At 44.6% G+C, this 22,801-nt stretch overlaps 1 protein-coding gene across 2 annotated transcripts in view; it reads left to right on the forward strand.

Moving 5' to 3' along the window:
- ACTN4 (actinin alpha 4) overlaps positions 1–22,801 on the forward strand; it is a 46,943-nt gene that overhangs the window by 18,228 nt on the left and 5,914 nt on the right. The window contains exons 2-10 of one of the 2 annotated variants that reach the window (XM_069746548.1): positions 15,966–16,080; positions 16,169–16,288; positions 16,373–16,459; positions 16,550–16,637; positions 18,376–18,454; positions 18,546–18,627; positions 19,475–19,560; positions 22,063–22,155; positions 22,419–22,649. In XM_069746548.1, coding sequence (XP_069602649.1) covers positions 15,966–16,080; positions 16,169–16,288; positions 16,373–16,459; positions 16,550–16,637; positions 18,376–18,454; positions 18,546–18,627; positions 19,475–19,560; positions 22,063–22,155; positions 22,419–22,649 — 981 coding nt within the window. Of the gene's footprint in view, positions 1–15,965; positions 16,081–16,168; positions 16,289–16,372; positions 16,460–16,549; positions 16,638–18,375; positions 18,455–18,545; positions 18,628–19,474; positions 19,561–19,885; positions 19,972–22,062; positions 22,156–22,418; positions 22,650–22,801 lie in introns of both variants that reach the window. The other variant, XM_069746549.1, reaches the window with a different exon arrangement.

The following is a 22,801-nucleotide window of genomic DNA, read 5'->3' on the forward strand; positions in this document are numbered from 1 at the left end:
AGGCCTTGCAGAGAAATGGCGAATCTCTAATATACTGCCATTATCAAAATAAAGACTGATTTGATATTAACCCCGCAGGCAAAACATTCTGTGACACTGGTTAGCAAACTTTCTTGCTGGTTCCCCATAAGACCTGCAATCTGTCCCTATGATAAGCCCTCACATGCCTTATAAACTTTGATGCGCTGCCATAGACTGCAATAATATTGTTCTGAATTTCATTTGGTTTCCTTGAGAAATCGGCAAGATGGGATATCAAGTCTTCTAAAGTGAAGCTGTAGGACTTCATTTTTCTTTTCCCATTTTTTTTTTTTTCTTCTTTTAGGATTCCTAATAGTCTTATCACAAATGAGTAAAATTGCAAAAAAAAAAATGCTTCTAAAAGCAACTAGTCAATTTGCCTTCTATTAAAAATCCTTTCCTTTCTCAAGAGCAGAGGGATTTTTTCCTTCTGTCGTGTGCTGCTAGTTTCCCTGATTAGTATATGTGCACACGTTAAGCATTTGGTGCAGAAATTTCTAAAATTTCTACACCATTTAGGCTATGTGCATACGTTGCGGATTAGGCTGAGGAATTTCTGGTGCGGATTCTGCCTCTCCTGGCAGAAAACGCACCTGCGGATTTGTTGCGTTTTTTGCTGCGGTTTTCTTGCGGATTTGCTGCGTTTTTTACCGCTGCGGATTTCTATAATGGAATGGGTACAAAAACGCTGCAGATTCACAAAAAAGCGACATGCTACTTCTTTTAAACCGCAGCGTTTCCGCAGCAAATTTTCCGCAAAGAGTGCACAGCATTTTTTTTTCTCTCATTGATTTACATTGTACTGTAAATCAATTACGGATCTGCAGCGTTTCTGCACTGCAAAAAAACGCTGCGGATCTGCAGAGAATCCGCAACGTGTGCACATACCCTTATGCATCTCTTGGCAAGAAATTGCAGCATAAAGTTGTTGTTTTTTTTCTTGTTTGTTTAACTTGTGTTTTTGGAGGAGCCCCCCCATTCTTTAGTATGAGTAAAATCTGCAGAAAAACGCTGGTAGAATTGACATGCTGGGGATTTAAATGTGCTCCGAATGAGCAAGTCACAGTAAGCGCCGCATGCAGGATTCTCATTCACTTTGCTGGAGTCAGGAAACCCTACAGGATTTGTGACTTCTGCTCATAAAAAAGACTTGATAAAAATGCAACGTGTGCACACAGTCTTACCGGCCACCTGTGCAGTTCAGCAGTTTTTTAGGCAAGTTCTTTGCTTTTGTTGGCCAGATAGTTGGATGTCACAAGCTTCAGTGCCCCACGCACCTATTGTGCTCTGCAGCTGCCTTGGCTTGCAACATCTGAGAGCACATTCGTCTGGACTGTCAATCATCCAGGAGCATCCCTCCCATCCCAGCATGTAAGGAGGCAGAGGAGCGGTTTGCTCCTGAAGAGAGATCATGAGAATAACCCTTTAAAAGAAGATGCAAAATACGAGGCTGAAGTTGGTTTCTTATTCGTTCAGTTTCTTATTCGGAGCTGAAGTTGGTTTCTTATTCGTCGGTTTCTTATTCGGCAATTTTTTCTTTTCTGTTTTTTATAGGTTTAACAGCAAAAAATAATCATCATAATAATAAGACAATGCAGCGAGGAGCCCTGATGTGAATACACTTAAAAACGGCAACAAAAACAATAAAACTGGCACAAAAATGGGCATCAAAGTGGGCACCAAAGAGTGCTGAAGAAAGGGTTAAATGCCTTTGGGCCACTGATCTAACACTGCAGACATATAGAACAGGGCGCCCCACATCCAAACCAGTTATTTCTAGCCTGGCCCAAATGGGTTCTGGGCATCAGAACTGGCATCAAAGTGGGCAGACAGTCAATTTTTGCCATTTGAATAAGTAACTGATGTTTTTAAGGGGTTAAATGCCTTTGGGCCACTGATCTGACACATAAAATATACAGATAGTGATGCCCTGCATCAAACCCAGGTCCCTCCAGCCTGGCCCAAATGGGTTCTGGGCACCAGAACTGGCATCAAAGTGGGCAAACAGACAATTTTCTCAGATTTGAATAAGTAACTGATGTTTTTAAGGGGTTAAATGCCTTTGGGCCACTGACACGACACTTAAAATACACAGATAGTGATGCCATGCATCAAACCCAGGTCCCTCCAGCCTGGCCCGAATGGGTTCTGGGCACCAGAACTGGCATCAAAGTGGGCAAACAGCCCATTTTCACACATTTGAATAAGTAACTGATGTTTTTAAGGGGTTAAATGCCTTTGGGTCACTGATCTGACACTTAAAATACAGACAGTAATGCCCTGCATCAAACCAAGGTCCCTCCAGCCTGGTCCAAATGGGTTCTGGGCACCAGAACTGGCATCAAAGTGGGCAAACAGCCCATTTTCACACATTTGAATAAGTAACTGATCTTTTTAAGGGGTTAAATGCCTTTGGGCCACTGATACGAAACTTAAAATTCACGGACAGTGATGCCCTGCATCAAACCCAGGTCCCTCCAGCCTGGCCCAAATGAGTTCTGGGCACCAGAACTGGCATCAAAGTGGGCAAACAGCCCATTTTCACACATTTGAATAAGTAACTGATCTTTTTAAGGGGTTAAATGCCTTTGGGCCACTGATACCACAGTGCATACTTATAGAACAGGGAGCCCCACATCAAAAACAGGTCCCTCCAGCCTGGCCCAAATGGGTTCTGGGCATCAGAACTTGCATCAAATTTGGCAAACAGTCCATGTTCACACATTTGAATAAGTAACTGATGTTTTTAAGGGGTTAAATGCCTTTGGGCCACTGATCTGACACTTAAAATACACAGATAGTGATGCCATGCATCAAACCAAGGTCCCTCCATCCTGGCCCAAATGGGTTCTGGGCACCAGAACTGGCATCAAAGTGGGCAAACAGCCCATTTTCACACATTTGAATAAGTAACTGATGTTTTTAAGGGGTTAAATGCCATTGGGCCACTGATACCACAATGCATACATATAGAACTGGGAGACCAACATCAAAAACAGTTCTCTTCAGCCTGGCCTAAATGAGTTCTGGGCACAGGGACATTGGTTTGATGCAGGGCATCACTATCTGTGTATTTTAAGTGTCAGATCAGTGGCCCAAAGGCATTTAACCCCTTAAAAACATCAGTTACTTATTCAAATGGCAAAAATTGACTATCTGCCCACGTTGATGCCAGTTCTGATGCCCAGAACCCATTTGGGCCAGGCTAGAAATAACTGGTTTGGATGTGGGGCGCCCTGTTCTATATGTCTGCAGGTTTAGATCAGTGGCCCAAAGGCATTTAACCCTTTCTTCAGCGCTCTTTGGTGCCCACTTTGATGCCCATTTTTGTGCCAGTTTTATTGTTTTTGTTGCTGTTTTTAAGTGTATTCACATCAGGGCTCCTCGCTGCATTGTCTTTTATTATGATGATTATTTTTTGTTGTTAAACCTATAAAAAACAGAAAAGAAAAAATTGCCGAATAAGAAACCGACGAATAAGAAACCAACTTCAGCTCCGAATAAGAAACTGAACGAATAAGAAACCAACTTCAGCCTCGTATGTAAAATGGGAGCTGATAGAAGTGTGCAGCACCCGTCCAGTCCTGCAGGCAACACACATGGGCATATTGGCTGCAAAAACAGATACAATCTGCAGCGTAATGCAGTTATGGCACAGAAGATGAGATCTTTCCAACTCTCTACATTACAATAATAAAATCCACCACAAGTTTGCATAGACAGAGATTTTGCAGTGGACTCGTGGTGAGATCCACAGGGTGTTCTTCTAGGCAGGCCACTTTTTTTGCTTGCTCTCCTATACTTTGTTTAGGTCTTTTTCAGGCTATTTCATGGAACCTCCGAAGTGAACTTGTCACATGTGTAGACTGCGGCAGGGACCACAAGTGACATTTGCAGCCTAGGGAGTGAAATGACCAAACATCCTGTGTAGACAATTGAGTTTGCATGACTTGTCGCCAAATCTATAAAGTAACTATGTCCTAACTTGTGCGTTAATTGGGACATGTCCTTTCCCCCCTCACCAATGTTGGGAAGTTGGAATGTGTAATAAAAGCAGGATTGTGCCAGCATGGAGTAAAGGAGCTTTGTGCTTTCAGTAAAGTCCAATTAGTGTGTGATTTGGGGGAGTGGGATGTTTCTCCAGGCTGCGCACCTCCCCTGTACTGTGTTCTGCATCACATCTCATGGAGTAATAATAGAAAGTGACTGCTGTAAATGTGCCAGAAGCAAGTGTGCATTATATAAGACTGCTTATCGTCAGACTGCGGTCACCCAGTGTGCACAGAGCCTGAACTCCGGTGGTGCCGCAGCCGGCGTAGACACAATCGTCATGGTTTGCGTTTGTAGCTTCTCGCAGGTCTAGGCTTGCACTTATTTCAGTTTGTGGACGTCTTCTCATGTGAAACAGACCTGTTCGGAGGGCAGGGCCAGGAATCTGCACCCAGGGCTGGTTGTTGGGTGTAACAGTCAGGAGCTAGTTGAGATGGTGATGCAAACACTGGCACTGGAGAGCTGCTCTGTAAACAGAGGATCTCCAGGAGCAGCCGCACTTTTGCAATGCAAATCACATAGGTGGCCTGGTTTAATTATACTGGGTGGGCCAGTGAGACGAGGCCTTTCTCTTGTCCTTTTGCAATCATGCAAATGCCTCCCCCATCCTGTCTCATAGGGGCTGTGTGCGATCCGGAAGTCAGGGCTTCCTTACTTAAAGTCTCTGATAAACACTCTGATTACTTTCAAGGGCCCCCTGTCAGCAGCCAGTTGCTTGCCAATTTTTTTTTCTTTCTTCTTTTACCGTCCGCATCATTTGAACATTTCTTGGCTTACTCCGTGTACTTTCTATCTGTACATAAAACAATACAAAGTCAGTCTTGGATTCCATTGACATGAACCTGTGTGTCTCGCTGACATTTGTCAAACCTGCTATTGTGAGTCCTGGATGTCTGCTCCAGACACTAAAGGAAAAGTAAAGTGACAGCCATTGTAAGAGCTGTAATGGCAGCCGTATTGTGGTCGTCCACATTTCTCAGGATCAAAAAAAATATATATAGACGTATGTATAACCAATATATATTCTAAAATTCTCTGTGATTTAGAATTTTTATTAGCCTCTGATTCTTGCTTTTCAATCCCTACGAAGAAGCAACCACATTTTGTTTTACGGACAAAACCCAAGAAAAGAAAACGATGAGCATATACCCTACAGCAAGTAAATAGTAATGGTACATGTAAATAACACAGGGTATTTAGTTAACGCTATTTTGATAATAAACCATCCCACAGCGACAAGGTGTACTTATCGCGAAGGTCTTAACCTGTCTGTAGTATTAAAACCTTACCAAGTGTCAAACAATATCAATATGAATAAGGACCAGGGGCCGACTGAGACAACCCATCCATGGGAAGCTATACAGATGAAATACTAAGCTCATAAACCGATGCTGTACAAGGCACAAGAGGATCCAGGAAAACCAAAAGGAATGAGCTGGACTTTAAGGTTATAGTCCGGCTCATTTCTTTGGTTTTGCCACATTTGCTTTTACTTTAGGGAGGAAGGTGGAAAGAGGGAGAAAAAGCAGAAACCGTTGCCAACTACTCCCACCTTCCAAAGGGAAAAATTGTACTTGCATAGCTTGGGATTTATAAATTGCTAATTAAGAATCACATTTTGCAAATTTAATAATTCATTTTAATTTCCGATGGTCCGTAATTTTCTACCTGTTTATTGCATCACTTTATATCAGGGGTCTCCATCTCCAGGCCGCCAACAGTGCAGGTTTTCAGGATTTCTTTAGCATTGCATCGGTGGTAATGTGATCATCTGCACAGGTGATGATTCCAACCCCTGTGCAATACTAAGGAAATCCTGAAAACCTGCACTGTTGGCGGCCCTCGAGGCGTGGAGTTGGGGACCACTGCTTTATATAGTGCTAACATATCCCCTCAGTGTTGTACAAAGAATATCAATACTCGCACCAGTCTCTGTCTTATTGGGGGTCTATTTTTGATGTATGGGATGATGATGGAGTACTTGAAAGAAACCCACTCAAACACAGGGAGAACATAACACTTTGCAGGTGTCAGATTTGAAAGCTGAACCACAGAATATTGTGATGTCGGCTACTGCTGGCTTCAGCAAAAAATGGCAGATTAATTTTGAACAAGCCTCTTTAATCTGTGTATGGAGCCACAGTAAAATCAGGGGGTTAGGCATGTTGGATTTCAGCATGCCTGATCCTTCTGTTCTTAGTATAAAGTACGTTGCTGCCAGATATGTTTGGCAGCAACTTGCTCCTATCTTTCAGAAGTCAAGAATGCATATGTTTGGAGGATGAGTGGCCATAGCAGACCAGAAGGTTGCCGGCATAATGCCGCTATCTAAGATGCCGCCTTTTGCTGGATATGGACCTGTAAAGATCAGGTATGTTGGGGAGTATAATGTAAGTGCGGCACCTGTCACGCGCCTCCTGCACAATCGTCATCTGAGCTGCTCACATGAAAGGTCTGACCGGAAGGCGTCTCCGTAGCCATTGTAAGGGCGCGGAGAGCATCCTCAGCCATGTTTGGACTGCAAGTGACTCCTGTTTCCTCCAGATACTGCCCTCCTTGCTCACATTTCCTGGAGCAGCTGCTTAATAGGATTTGTCCAGTAGGATCAAGCTATGGGAATTCTCCTCATTCTTTATCCTTATTAGGCATTTGCAAACTTTTGAATTTTAGGACGAGGAAATTCTTTCTCACACTGCCCCCCCGGCCGGTCCCGGCTGCCCCCCTCCTGGATTATTCTCACACACGTGTGTGATTCTGTGCATCATCACTCCTTCCTCTTGCAGGATTAATGTTGCTTTTCAACCTGCCACGAACGGACAAGAGTCGCAAATATTTCTAAAAAATCTCCTGTGCTGCAACCCCAAATATGGCAAGTCTGGAGTGCCCGCTCTTGCAACTCCTAAACTTAGTGGCGCTGGAATTTCAACAGTTTTTAAATAGAATTGTTTTACATAATATCCTAAAAAGAAGAATGAAGGGGGCGATAATCTGCGCTGGCATGTGTCTCTGTACATCCAAGAGGCATTCTCTGCAGAAGTGCACGTTTTGTGTTGCTTTTAGGATGTTTAAATGGCCTTGTATGTGCCCTTAAATATATTTTGTAGTGTTTTCTTTAATCAGTCTCTCCTTCTGCATTGAGTGGAAGTGGTGCTGATGATGTCCCACCGATGGGTGTCTGCCATGATGCCGTGCATAGTTGGTGCCGGTGTGAGTAGGACAGGTGCATAATGCGTGCCGTCCATGCTTACATCCTGACAAGTGATGCTGGAAAAGCCCTTTAATTACCATTGCCATTCTTGATGGTTCCCCAAGGCTCATCAATTACAACCCAGAGAGACCACTGCCAGGTCGGGCCTTCCACGACAGAAGGCCGTGACTTACCAAGAGAAGGTGACGGCGTCTATATGTGAGGGCTATGTATTCAAGGACACAAACTGAGCAGATAGTGCCAAGATGAGTATAGATGTAAAATGCTTCCCTAAGCAAAAACCTACTTTCCACGTGGAAATTAGAAGCAGCTCTCACGCTCGGCGCAAAAGTTTCACTTCTGACATAATTAGAAACAGAAAATGCAGCACAAGTTCCTAAAACGCATGCAGAGTTTTAGGAGTTCATCCCAAAAGGAACATATGACCTGGAAACACATTCTGCGAAGACTCAACTTTTCACCTACCTATTTCAGAGGTAACTTGGTGCAGACGCAGGGTGGGATCTATTAATGTAAAACTATGCATATAAAATGGACAGATAATTTAAAAATTACACATCAAACTAATCAACAGTCAAACCTAAGGAATAAAAACTCTAACCATGTGGTTGGCCAGTATGGAAATCAGACCGGTCTCCACAATTTTTCATGGACCACTTGGTCTGTGGGAAATAACCGGACGTGTGACCACCCCCTTAGACAATTGTAGGTACGAGTGCTGTCGTTGAAAAGCCCAGAACTCGTACGAGAAATACTGATGTCTGAATGAGGCCTAAGTCTGAGTTTTATCCTCTGGTTAGATATTGATGACCTATGCATAGCCTAGACTATCAATATCAAATTGGTGGAGGTCCAAAAACAGCTCCCCCCCCCCCTTTGTGCCAAATTTGAGTTGCGTGCGCCATTTTGATGAATTTGGCGCCCATCAAGACCCTGATGCAATTTCCCTCTCTTATGGTTGGATTCGGTCTCATTTGGTTAAGCTTATATGGAAATGACAATGACGTGATACTCTGTGTGTGACCCATCATAGCTCTGAAAGCAAACATTGCAGAGTAATGGGATATATTACCCACAGCACCGCAGCTTTTTCCCTGGAGGACTCGATGGGCCACTTGGCTTGAATGGGTGCCTTGTAATACCATGCTTGTCCTGCAGGGGCCTCCAATACTTTCCGCCTCACTTCTGTTGGGGCAAATGTAGGACGAGGAGGAGGCTGATCCCAAACCGAAGCCTTCATATTTACAAAGTCTCATTATTTCTGACCTTTACCCCAACCATTATCTGTTTTCTTTCTAATTTTGGCTGGACTCCTGGCCAAAGGGCCCCCTCCTCCCATCCTACACACCCAGTTGCTATACTCATCTTCACATACTAGTTTTCCAAGTTTTGAGCCGGAAGTTGCAATACGGCAGTCTGCATAATGCCACCGCTGCTGCTAAACCAGTTTACGAGGAGCCATTGTGAGAGGAGCTTGTTCACTGTTTGCATAAACCCAAGTATATAGGGTGTCTGCGCCCTGCAGAGTGCAACACTGTGCACCATGGTCAGTCATTGCTACACTTACTGTAAAGGAAATTGTGTTTCTGTATAACTCGCAGTCTTTCTACATCAGTAGTGTGGAGGATGCAGAGCGGATGGCCGCAGCCACGTCTGTGTGCAATGTTCACTACGGTCCCAGATCTGTGCACATCAGCGCCATCCTAAAGTTTAATTGAAGCTGCATGAATGCAACATGAAAAATAAATGCCATGTGTCATGTATGTGTTTATGAATTCCTTTTGTAATTTAAAAAACTGAGAAACATGTTCTAGGCAGGGTGCAGGTGCTGCAAGTGTGTGGGGTGGAAGATTGAGGGGAATCGCCGCCATGTGCAAGCGCTGCTGCCTGTGTGCGCACCCGGGGCCACCCCACCGCATCGTCTGCCATTCAGTTTGCAGAACTGTATGTGTAGCAGTTGGCAATATTCTTTATATTCTTTACCTAGACCTATTTTATTGGGCTGTTCTTTATTTGTGTGGATGCAGGTTCCTCTTGCCTGACCAAACAGACTAGTTCCTACTGAGGTATACAGGCGTCCCTATCAGATCGCTGACGGCTATGTACTTGTTCAGACTCGCTCAGACTCCCCCCATTAGCAGGAGAACTTGCACCAACCAGACATGAACGTTTACGTTTAGCACCCGACCGCTCTGACCACTTTTTTCTGGCCTCCATTCTGTAGTTACCAGCAGGTAATCCAAATCTTCGGACGCCTCAGTTTCCCGACTCCACAGCACTGGTCACTACTGAGCGTGTACGTAAAGTTCAGCACAGATAATTACAGCGGGGACATAGGACATTTACAGCACACCCTGCACTAAACTACCAATCTATTATATATTGTCTGAGCTGGTCCATTTTATTCCAACTCCACCAAAACTGACTGCAGCTCCACAGTCCTGATTACTAGCCCTGTGCTAAAATCCAGTTTCAGGCTTCTGCATTGTGAAGGGAGTTTGTCGGACCGTGGCTTCAGCACGTTGCCACTGCGGGGGGCTTCATCATAGGTCTTGACTACAACAACTTTGAGATGGCTTCTGAGGATCGTGATTGGTTGCAGCGGTCATTGACTGATGGGAGGCCATGAGACTCGCAGTATTGGCAATGGCCGTTGGTTTTCAGCAGCAGGGATTGCCTTATGGTAAATGATAGATATTTTCGCCCATAGCTGGGTCCTGTGACGCCCCTCATCCTGCGTCCTCCTTCCTAATGTTTCTTCCCAGCATTCCTCAGATGTCACCTACAGGACAGGCTTGGGCGCTCCTGTCATGTCTGTGTGCATTAGCCTTTCCGTCTGTATACATTTGATGCATAGTTTCCATCCGCTCATATTAATCCCTACACTTTCTTTTCAGTCCAAAATGGAAATTACAAGTGTTGTTCTGGCAAAAAAAAAACCTGTCAGTTCTTAAGTTTGCAAACCGTGAGCACATTACAGCGGAAATGCTCAGCGGCAGGAAATATTTGTCTGCTGGGCCGGGGAGAGGCTCGTTCTGGATGTCCTGCTAATAGTGCTTCGTTTCAACACCTCTTAACGTCTGCGGAGACAGGGCTGAAACCGTTTCCCATTGTGGGGGTTAAACCTATCGGCGTGGGAGACTGCCTGAAACTTCTGTGAATCTGGGGGCCACGGCCTGCGTTTTGTGGTGGAGCGCTGTCCCCGCACATTCCTGGCCTTCCTGTCCTGTGTGTTTAACATTCCTCATGTCGTGGAGGGTTTTCGGCTTGATTATGTCTTGATCTGCTTGTTTGCTGGTCGCTGTCCCAGCCAGGAAGCACTACATCATCCTCTGGGGGGAAAAAAAAAAACAATTTCTAGTTATGGTGTTCTGAGTTTTCCCAAAAAAAGATCCACGGCATGAGTCTCTCATGGTGGCAATACTCCTCCTCGAACTACGCGAGGCACTGATTTCCTGCCGTGCCTCCACCTTCCGGGTGATAAGGTGCTAACCGGGTGAAGCAGGACTCTTATATGACGGGGTTTGTGTTTCCTGCCGCACCTTTATGCTCTGGGTTTCATGAAGTCCAGGAAGCTGGCTGGTACATGGCTGTCACATGGCTTTACTAGTAAAAGGTTCAATCGAAGTATTATTCCTGCTGAAATGCAAAAGCATCTTTCATGCCGCCAGTTCCTTTTGAGCGCTCCCTCCCATTGATGAGCATGACCGTGGAATATGTCAGTGTCCTTTTGTCCCAAACCCCCCTCCATCAAAATGCAACTGTTTGTCCAGCAGGACGGCACACAGGCCAGTAACGGGTTTGGATTTATAAGCAGGAGCTTTTTGATGCCACATTCATGGGAATCTCCCCGCTACCCCCTCTTCTCCTTGTTCAGATGAATGACTGATTTCACGACTTGCCCGTGCCACATTCCTCCAGGCTGAGCTAATGCCAGCCACACTGGTTAGCCGGCGGCAGGACGGGTGGGGAACGGCCATTTATTCACTACCTTTTCAGGTAATGAACACATTGCCCCCTAGAAATAAAGGAGCATTGTGAAGTCCTTGCTATGAAACACATGAAGCCTGCTTTTCTGCTGTCTTAATGTGGCTGTCACATCTTCTTTCTTCAGGCGCGCCTTGTTCTCCAGCCTTCTACCATCCTGGTTTGTGGTGTGCCCCTGATGATAAAAGTCCACTGTCACTCTCCCATGCTGCAGGCGGAGGAATTGCTGCCTCTGAAGCATCGGAGGAACACACGGGCACTGAATCTCTAGAGCAAAGAGTTTGTAAGTGCTGTGCTCCTTGCCTAAGAGACCGACCACCGCTGCAATAGATCAGCGGTGGCCAGTCTCCTTAACAACAATGTTCTTAGCATCTTGACTGCATTCATTGTAGCTATGTTAGAGTTCTCCTTCCTTGCTTTCCCGTGCCTGGCTCCAGAGCCCCTGGTGTGTCCGGAGCAAGGCAAGGGACACGCCAGGGGGCTTCGGATACCCCCCTGGTGCACGAATTAAAAAATTACTGGACTTCGTTTTTCAGGAATATCCTAATAAAGAAATTGGACAATTCCCCAAGAGCACGATAAACTATACAGTGCTGGAGTCACTGGTGTAAATTGTCTCCGGAGCACACATGCGTCCCTTTCCCCTTGTGTATGCGACCTACGTTCTGGGTTATACATGGCCCGATGTATACATTATTCCTCTACTATATATCCTGGCCTGGACAGTTTACTTGGAGATGCATTATTTGATGTGGTGTTGCTCCATCTTTTATTAAAACCACTTTTGCTCCGTCTGGATCAGCATTAGTCAGGTTATTATTATTATTTTTTTTTTTTCTGCACTGTGGCTTTAAATTTTTGAAGGGCTGTTCCAGGAGGTCCCTGCTTTTTGCATCTGCAGTCTGTCAGCAGTAACTAATTGAACCGTTCACTGTCAACAGAATATAAGGGCAGGGGGCTAAAGTCACAGGCTGAAAACCAGGTTGCATGGTTTCAGCAGAGATAAGCGGCGTATAATGCACCTGACAGCCACTAATCTCTGAGGATAAAGAGACTGGAAGGTTTAATGTCCATATACACATTAGATTATCAGCCGCATCTGCTATGAAGGAGCTCGAGTCTCTCCCGTTTCGCTTTCTTAAATGGGTAAAATTGCAGAGTGCGGGTCAAAACAAACCACTTTGCTATTTTTTTTTTAGTTTTCAAAAACTGAGGATTTTTGAATTTTATAGTTTGCCTCTCGTTTCCTATGACCCGTTCCCAAGGCAAGGATCGCTGCTCTGAAGCTAACCAGGTCATTGGATCTGACCAAATGGTGGGCGCAGAAATTGGGCGAGCAGTGCAACAGCGCCGCTGGTCCAAACTGGCAATCAGGAGCACACGGCAGCTCATTTCCCTCCCTGGCAAGCACAAAGTCGGGAGGCAGGGAAGCACAACACGAGAATTGCACTTTATAAAATATGTCCAGTCTGAATAGACACCTAATTTGTCTCTGACACCTGTATAAGAGACACTCGAGCATATATATATATTTTTCTCCTGGAGCACAGAGGGTCCTGCACCCTGAGCGAGCACGCTAGGTGTGGCATGCAAGTAAGGAGCACAGGGCAAGTCATTGCATAGAGTACAGGGTGTGTACACGGAGGAGGGGGAAGTGGCGGAGACTGCAGCCGGTTCACATTCCAGACACCTCACCTGCCCCCTTTCTCAAGGACGCCCCTATCCCAGTCATGAAACTATGACCTGGAAGGTGCAAGAATGTCAGGAATTAGGGTATTTGCGTGCGCTCGCTGGGCAGGTCTCCCAGCTAAGGGGACAGGGTGTTGTAAAAGAACAATGGAAATTTTCTGATCCGCAGGTGAAAGAATTTTGTCAGTGCAATATATGAGTAAGCGAGTGCTGTAACAGGTGCCGCATCCAAAGGATGTCCTCACCCACCCCGCCATATTGATGCAATAAAGGGCCGGGCCTCTCACTGCAAAGGTATTCACACCTTCCTAACCCTGCCATTGCTGCAATGTGAAACCTGAATCCGGGCCACCTCCTATGAAGATTAGGGATTGCTAATCTAAGCCTGGTCTGGGGGTTGCATGCAGTTTCTGTATCGGGAGCTGCCACGCAAGGGTTAAACGGCAGGCATTGTATTTTGCTTCGAGCGATAATTGTGCGCCTATTTCAGGAGACGTGACTCAGTCTGGAGTTAGGGGGGGATGAGGGCCCCAGGAAATGACCCAGAATGTTTTTCTTACTAGAGGTCTCCTGACTGGCACCCACCCTTGCCTCTGCCCAGATGCCATGTGTTGGGTGGTGCCCATGTCATGAGATCTTCTTTCCGTGTCCTGCACAGATTCAGCGACCTTTCTACTCCTTCCAACCAGAGCACCATATTGTGAATCATTTATTCTCCAGGCCGGGGATCTTGGTGTAATCATTTACTCACTTCGCTATGTGACATCTTGCCAACTAACGTAAGCATTTATGGCACGTAGTAAAGGCTCTGTCCGCCGCCTCAGGCTGATGCTGCAGGTTTCACTGAAACTCCTATTTGTAGACTCGATCATTGCAAAGATTTACAGGTTTATAGACATTGGGTTTAGGTTTACAATATAAATAAGTATGAATATTTTACAGAGTAGACTCCTCCTGCCCGGTGAATACACGTCAGAGACGCATTGTATGTCATGGGGAATATGTGCAGGGTACACCACCTATAAAAGTAGTCTCCCATTAGGTGTTTTGGCTTGATACATATGTTACATTGACCCCATCAGTCCTTTTATACCTTATCTTTGTAGCATTTCAGCAATTTATTATGGTATGTAGATGCAGTTGACGTCGCTACAGGTACCTGGATAGTCCATTTTCTACAAGTGGATTCGAAATAAGGTTTTTTTTTTTTTTAGAGCGATTTCTTGCAAGTTGCCCCCAAAATGCAGTCATTTAGGGAGGTGTAATAAGCTGATGCCAACCCCCCTTCCCTGACGGGAGCTTATGTCCCCGGGGCACAAAGGGATTGGCAATATTGGGAATGACATAAGGAAGCTGGTTCTGCAAATGTCATTGATTTGAACCCGCATTTGTATAATGTATACATGCGGTTTTCATTAAAGGGAACCTGTCACCCCCAAAATCAATGGTGAGGTAAGCCCACTGTCATCAGGGGCTTATCGCATTCTGTAATGCAGAAGATAATCCCCTGATGTTGCCTAAAAGAGGAGAAAAAGAAGTTAGATTATACTTACCCAGGGGCGGTCCTGCTGCGGTCCGGGTCCGATGGGTGTCTCAGGTCCGGTCCGGAGCCTCCCATCTTCATTCCATGACGTCCTCTTCTGGTCTTCATGCTCCGGCGCAGGCGTACTTTGTCTGTCCTGTTGTGGGCAGATCAAAGTACTACAGTGCGCAGGCGCCGGAAAGGTCAGAGGCCCAGCACCTGCGCACTGCAGTACTTTGCTCTGCCCTCAACAGGGCAGACAAAGTACGCCTGCGACGGAGCCGCGGCGTGAGGACCAGAAGAGGACGTCATGTAATGAAGATGGGAGGCGCCGGAGCGGACCTGAGACACCCATCGGACCTGACCGCAGCGGGACCGCCCCTGGGTGAGTATAATCTAACCTCTTTTTCTCCTCTTTTAGGATACATCAGGGACTTATCTACAGTATTACAGAATGCTGTAGATAAGCCCCTGATGACGGTGGGCTTACCTCACCATCGATTTTGGGGGTGACAGGTTCCCTTTAAGTGCTCAGGTGGGTCTACACATATACACACAAAGAGTAAATCACATACTTGTAGGGTCTGACTACTGGGACCACTACAGATCCAACAACTAACAGCCTAGATTTGTACCACTTCCAATAATATATGAACCAAAAACAAGAGAAGAAATGGGAAACTTATGCCATAAAATAACAGTTTATTGAAACATACGGTAGTTTAAAGTTTAAAATTGATACATGGACCCGCATGCAATAAAAGAGCCACTTTTTTTTTTTTTTATAAGGAGTACACCGCAAGTAGTAAGACAAATGTAAATCGCCTTAAATAAATATACTCATGTTATCTCAGTAGTAAAAATAACAAGATGTATCAGTATGTACATAAGACAGTGGAAATTCACATAATAGCTGTGTCTTAATAATTTTTAGACTGGGAAAAAAAGAGGGGAACCAAAATGGTTTAATTGGGAGAGTCCCTGTATCAATTTTGAACGTTAAAATGCTTCAATAAACTTTATTTTATGGCGTAAGCTTCCCATTTTTCTCTGGTTTTAGCTCCGGTATGTAGCTGTTTGTTGGCCACTGGCCCTGGTACAGATAACTGCATACAGTCCAATAAGCTATGGATGAGAGCGATGGTCTGCAGGCACAGCCTTTGCTATATTCAGAGGGTCTCTTCTCTCTTAGGCGGTGGTCCCATCGATGAGCTGTTTATCATTGCCTATTGTTGCTGGATAGGTGACGGCTTAATATCCCAATAACTTTGTAGACATATGGACGAGAGAGCTGCTGGGCCAGAACAGCTATGGATGACCACTATCTAAAGTGAATGGGGGGCTTTAACGTATGGCGGAGATCAGTCAGCCATCTTGGATCTTTCTTCCGGTGCTCTCTAGCTGCCTCTTGTAGTATATTTTTATCATCTGTTCTATATGCCCCTCTCATTACCTAGATGTTGATGGATCTGTTTCTTCTCTCCGCAGACGTTCACGGCTTGGTGTAACTCCCACCTGAGGAAAGCCGGCACTCAGATCGAGAATATAGATGAGGATTTCCGAGATGGGTTAAAACTCATGTTACTCCTAGAAGTTATTTCAGGTGAGGTACTAAATAAAACATCTCATCTGCACTCGGGGGTCACTAAGGAGTGAGCGTCTTACATTTCTTTTCTTCGTCTTTGCTTTAGGAGAGCGTCTTCCCAAACCTGAGCGAGGAAAGATGAGAGTCCATAAGATCAATAACGTCAACAAAGCCTTGGACTTCATTGCAAGTAAAGGCGTGAAGCTGGTCTCCATCGGCGCTGAAGGTGGGCAGCAGCGTCTTATCGCCTTCAGGGTTTCTTACACGGTTCTTTTAGGTTTGACTTAATGTCCTTATATCTTTCTACTAGAAATTGTGGATGGAAATACTAAGATGACTTTAGGAATGATCTGGACCATTATTCTTCGCTTCGCCATTCAGGATATCTCTGTAGAGGGTAAGTGCTCTAGCGTTTTTTTTTTTTTTTTTTTGTTTTTTGATGGTGTCCAAATCATCGGCCTCCTGCTGAACGTCTTCATCTCCACAGAAACTTCTGCAAAGGAAGGATTACTGCTCTGGTGTCAGCGGAAGACAGCGCCTTATAAGAATGTCAATGTACAGAACTTCCACATCAGGTGACGCTCTACATGAGGAATATGCAAGTCTGGGGTCCCGGGGATTAGTTCACACTGTCAGGCTTTTAATGAGTGCATCGTGTAGGGATGTGTTTTCCAGATACAAATGTTCACAACTCTCATTTGAACGGACATGTCATAGCCTTACAATGTGTTAAACCCTTGGAGATGCCCTCATTTTTATTTTTTTTTTCACCTTCCAAAATACATTTTTTATTATTATTATTATTATTATATTTTTTTTTTTTTTTTAATCCTTCCATCGACGTAGCTGTATAAAGACTTTTGTGCGGCCAGTTTTACTTTTGAATGAGACCATTAATTTCACCATATAATGCATAATATCGTAACGTTTTTACAATGTTTACTTTTTGGTAAAAATAACAGTTGTGGGTACAGATACCATAGAGGTATACTATAAATAATGATGACCTTAGTATTGTCAAGATTAATAGTTTGTTTTGTTTTTTTTTTTTACTAAAAATTCTTGACAGACAGTGGTGTCATCTATTTTCTGAGCCATATATTTTTTTTTTGTCCATGGAGTTTTGAGGGCTTTGGTCACCCTGTTCTATTTTTGTTTGTTTTTTTGTATCATTTAGGCGTCCATTCGGCCTTCTGGTTTTATTTTTTCTAATACATTTGTTTTTCTTTGTATGCAAAGTGACAAACAAAAAAAATCTGACTTTTAAAAATGGTTCCCCTGTTTCGGCATTCACCATAGGGAATGTTTTTCTGAAATGTTAGTTCATCCAATTGTGCACACGTCAATTCTATAGAAGTTCACTTTTTAAGATTTCACCGCATATGTTTTGTGAGAAGGCAGGTGGTTTTAAACTTTTTTTTTTTTTATTTTGTTTTATTTTTTTTTTATCCATTACTAACCCTTTTGACTTGACTTTAAATTCACTCGATCGCTTATAAAATAACCTTGCAATACTGGAGTATTGCAGTTGGAGATAAGCAAACCATGCAAAATTCGAGTTCGCCCGTTCACGCAGATTTTCCCAGGAATATAGATTAGTGGAGAATCCACAAATTTACGGTCACTTATTACGATATGAGGTCTCTCTACTCCCCAGAACCTAATAAGCATAATATGTAAAAAGTGAAAATAAATCCATATACTCTCCTCTCCTTTCTTTCCATTCCTCGTCCTGTCCTTGACACAACTTCTGATCCCTGCCATGAGCATTGAAATCCCTGAGCCTCTCACTGATGAGGCCAGGGAGTCCTCTGCTTGGTGATACAGACATGGGCCTCTTTCACACAGGCATAAATATGGCACGTTTCTTCACCCATATTATGCCTATGAAAGCTGTCCTGATCAAAGACGTAATCATCTGATCGAACAAGGATCTAAGTCACTTGTGTCCATTAGGCTGCTGTCACACTATCAGTATTTGGTCAGTATTTTACATCAGTATTTGTAGCCAAAACCAGCAGTGGAACAAATAGAGGAAAAGTATAATAGAAACACATCACCACTTCTGCATTTATCACCCACTCCTGGTTTTCGCTTGCAAATGCTGATGTAAAATACTGACCAAATACTGCTAGTGTGACAGCAGCCTTAGACGGAGTTTGGACACTGCAATTTTTTTTTTTTTTCATGGGTGCAGAAAGGAATACACGTATAATACGATTATGTGAAACTGGTCTTTACTACAGTTTCTGTGTTAAAGCCCGCTTATAATTGCAGTTTCCTGACTAATCATTTCCCCACCTCTTTTTACAGCTGGAAGGATGGCCTTGCCTTCAATGCCTTGATTCACAGACACAGGCCTGAACTCATAGAATATGATAAGCTGAGAAAAGTAAGCGGAGATTAGCAACCAAGACCCGATTTGTATGTCGATTTTTAAGAGTCCTCAATTTTCTTACATACCGTCTTCACTCGTATCTTAGGATGACCCAGTCACTAACCTGAACAATGCCTTTGAAGTGGCTGAGAAGTATCTGGATATTCCTAAGATGTTGGATGCTGAAGGTATGTATCGTGAGCTGTGGTCTTAAGTTAAAGCAGCAGTCTGAAAGTTTTTTTTTTTTTTATGTCTAATGTAGCTGCTCTTATGTATGACCTATATATTGGTCGTCTTCTTCACCTCTGATATGATTCTCCTAAGGAAGTCTACATTTCCCATAGTGCATCTGGCATTGTGGGAGGGTCAGTCACATCCTAGGTTATTTGTTCCTATTGATAGATCAGTGACCTAGGATAAATTGTGACTCCACTTGGAAGTCTCAAGTGCTATGTGATGCAGCTTCAGGTTGCCTCCTTCTTGTGATAAGTATCTGCATGTGAGCTGTTTCAAGCAGGAGGCAGGGAAGGCCAGTATAAAGCTGTAGCTCATATACTCCGGCAGTGTGATGTTTATAACTCTGTAACCAATCACTATGTAACTCCATGATGTATATAAAACCAATATCATCAGCTGCATAGGAGGCAGTCAGATCAGCATAACTTGGTGGGCAGGAGGTACATGTGAGGTCTGACACGAGTTTCACAGCTAGAATATTACTGATCTTTTATCCTTATACGTGTAAATAAAAAATTGGTATGGTGCTACTTTAATTTCGAAGATGACAATGCACATATGAAACGCCTTAGGGTTGTTCTTGTTTTTTTTTTTTCTTCCTGTAGTCCAGTCCAGATGCAGACCAGCAATTTTGTCTTTGTCTACCTGTGATTGATGTCCAGTGATTCTTGGATATTTCTTTTCCCCTTCTAACAATAACTGTAGGACCTTTAATGTCTGGACTGGTGCCCCCCTCTTCAAGGACCCCTGATTGTTGACCACTTACCATTTGTTTCATCATGTTTCCTTTGTTTACAGACATAGTGGGCACCGCTCGTCCCGACGAGAAGGCCATCATGACATACGTGTCCTCTTTCTACCACGCCTTCTCAGGAGCCCAGAAGGTAGTGTTTGGGGCAACCGCAGCGCCCCCACCTGTCCGCTCTCTTGCTCTTTTCTCTCTTCCGCATGCCTTATACGCTTCTCTTGCAGCTGCGCGGCATGTTGTCACCTCCGTGCCAGGAACTTTGTAGCTTGGTTGTAGTAATTACTGTCATTAGGAGTTATTTAACTCTGGAAACATAACGAGCCTACTCCCAGCTTATCATTCCTGGCACGGACAAGAGGGCAGAGAGGTGCAGATCTGGGACGGGAAGCCCTTCGCCTGGCTCCTGGCTGGTCCTGCACCACCTCACCTGGCACTTGTCCTTTTCTTTCCTCTCTGCACAGATATTGTGGGCACTCTCAGGCCTGATGAGAAGGCCATAATGACCTACGTTTCCTGCTTCTACCACGCTTTCTCTGGTGCTCAGAAGGTGAGCTTCTGCTGGCATTTCTTCTTTGGGTGCTTCCCTTATCCTAATCTTATTTCTCGAGGTCATCACCTCGCCATCACTCCCTTCTTAACCCCTGTACACCCTAATAAACTGCAGTCTCTCCCTATTCTTCTCAATGCAAGTGGCCTTCCAGTAAGGGTACCGTCACACTAAGCGACGCTGCAGCGATACCGACAACGATGTCGGTCGATCACACAGACAGCTCTCCAGCGACCAACGATCCCGAGGTCCCCGGTAACCAGGGTAAACATCGGGTTACTAAGCGCAGGGCCGCGCTTAGTAACCCGATGTCTAACCATGGTTACCAGCGTAAACGTTAAAAAAACAAACACTACATACTTACCTTCAGCTGTCTGTCCTCCGGTGCTCTGCTTTACTCTGCACTGTCAGCGCCGGTCAGCCGGAAAGCAGAGCGGTGACGTCACCGCTCTGCTTTCCGGCTGGCTGGCGCTGACACAGGATGCAGGAGGAGTGCAGAGAAGCACAGCGCCGGGGACAGACAGCTGAAAGTAAGTATGTAGTGTTTGTTTTTTTAACGTTTACGCTGGTAACCAGGGTAAACATCGGGTTACTAAGCGCGGCCCTGCGCTTAGTAACCCGATATTTACCCTGGTTACCAGTGAAGAGATCGCTGGATCGGCGTCACACACGCTGATCCAGCGATGTCAGAGGGAGATCCAGCGACGAAATAAAGTTCTGGACTTTCCTCAGCGACCAACGATCTCCCAGCAGGGGCCTGATCGTTGGTCGCTGTCACACATAACTATTTCCTTAACGATATCGTTGCTACGTCACAAAAAGCAACGATATCGTTAACGATATCGTTATGTGTGATGGTACCTTAACGCTGCACCTTGACACTTCTGCCAGTCAGATAACAAAGCATTTATGTTTTCATTTAGTCTTCCCTCACCAATGATTGACAGATGCTCATGATGTCCGTTCACATCAGCGGCTGGTGGTTATTGGTGAGGGAAGGGGGAGCTCTGGTGCATGGAAATAGCACATTATATTTTCACCGTAGATCCTATGTATATACACATCCATTAGTTTAACACTTCGTGACTTGCCATATTTTTGCTTTTTGAGCTCCGTTCACACAGGTCATATATCATCTGTGATATAGCCAGCGTCTGTCTCTTAATAGCCGCAGTGTGGCTGTTAACTATTTAAATGCCACTGTCAAACTCTGTCAGCTGCATTTAAGGGGACTGCACACCGGTATTGGCTCCCCTTGGTACCCCGCGACGCAATTGCGAGGGATCAGTGAGGTACTATGGCAGATCCCCCCCCCCCCAATCCCCCACTGCTGTCATTTCAGTCCTGTGATGGTTGCTCCTAGCTGGAGCGTCATTTGAAACTGAGATTTTCAGTTTATGCATTATTGTGCTTTTGCAGGTTCACGTCCCCCCAATTGTGCCAAAAAGCAATGCAAAAAAAAAAAAAAAAAAGTTTTCTTTATTGGGGGACACAGGAGACCGTTACTATATGATGTTGACACAAGGCAGAAAAAGTTAAAGGGGCTATTCCCATTTCCAAGCTCCTATCCCAATATGTGGTAGGTGTTATAATGGTAATAGTCATTTGACCCACCCAAAAAGATAAAAATGATGATGCTTTGATGGCTTACCAATACACATGTACACAAAATTGGTATCCATACATCCGTTCGCTCATCCTGCTGAAAAACATGCAGTCTTTCAGCCCTAGCAACAGAAAAAGAAAAGTAAAAATGTTACTGGTCTCGGAAAATAACGGCACAAAGCATAAATATATATATTTTTTTCTCATAAAAATAGAAAAAAAATTGTATGTTTATGATCACCGTAATCAGACTGACATGAAAATGCATACAGCGCCTCTGTCATTGCTGCCCCACAAAGTAGCGTCCACTGGCGTAACTGTATGGCTTATATTCCTGGGTGTCCAGACTTATCTTGGTCGCGTATTTTTGCAGTTTGGCTGCCAGTTCTGCACTTTTCCATTAGTGATGATATTTTGGGTGAGCACCTCCATAAATGTTTATGGCCTTCTAAACAAATGTCCCCTTTATTTTTTATTTTTTTCTAGGCTGAGACGGCGGCCAACAGAATCTGCAAAGTCCTGGCCGTGAATCAAGAGAACGAGCATCTGATGGAAGATTACGAGAGGCTGGCCAGTGATGTGAGTCCTTCACGTCTCGTTGGTTTTCTAAGGTTGACCTCTCCATGTCCCCATTGCCCTAAATTTGCTCTGTGAAGCTCGGCATGCCATAATTTTGCTTAAATCTGTACTCGCCCGATGAGACACCACCAGCTATAGTGATAGAAGATCCCATTAATATTTGTACTCTTGAAACGGTTTCAGCAAATTTTCCCCTTTTTTTTTGGATTTGTTTTTCTGTTGTCAGTGTATTCTCTGTAATGAAAGCCGTCCTCTCCTCTTAGCTGTTGGAGTGGATTCGCCGTACCATCCCATGGTTGGAAGATCGTCAGCCGGAGAAGACCATGAACGATATGCAGCAAAAACTTGAAGATTTCCGTGACTATCGCCGAGTACACAAACCACCAAAAGTCCAGGAGAAATGCCAGCTGGAGATAAACTTTAACACCCTACAGACCAAGCTGAGGCTCAGTAACAGACCGGCCTTTATGCCTTCTGAGGGGAAGATGGTGTCGGTGAGTGTCGGGGTCCTGTGAATTTAATGGGGAGTGGCACTTCTCCCTCTCCGTAAATTGTGCGTTCTTCTGTAAAAGGCGCCAAGCTTCAGTATCGCCCACAGGCTGTGGTGCTGAAAGGAAGCAGGTCATGTTTTACCAATCCTGAAAAA

This window comes from Ranitomeya imitator, chromosome 2 (genome assembly GCF_032444005.1).
Source record: "Ranitomeya imitator isolate aRanImi1 chromosome 2, aRanImi1.pri, whole genome shotgun sequence".
NCBI lineage: Eukaryota > Metazoa > Chordata > Amphibia > Anura > Dendrobatidae > Ranitomeya > Ranitomeya imitator.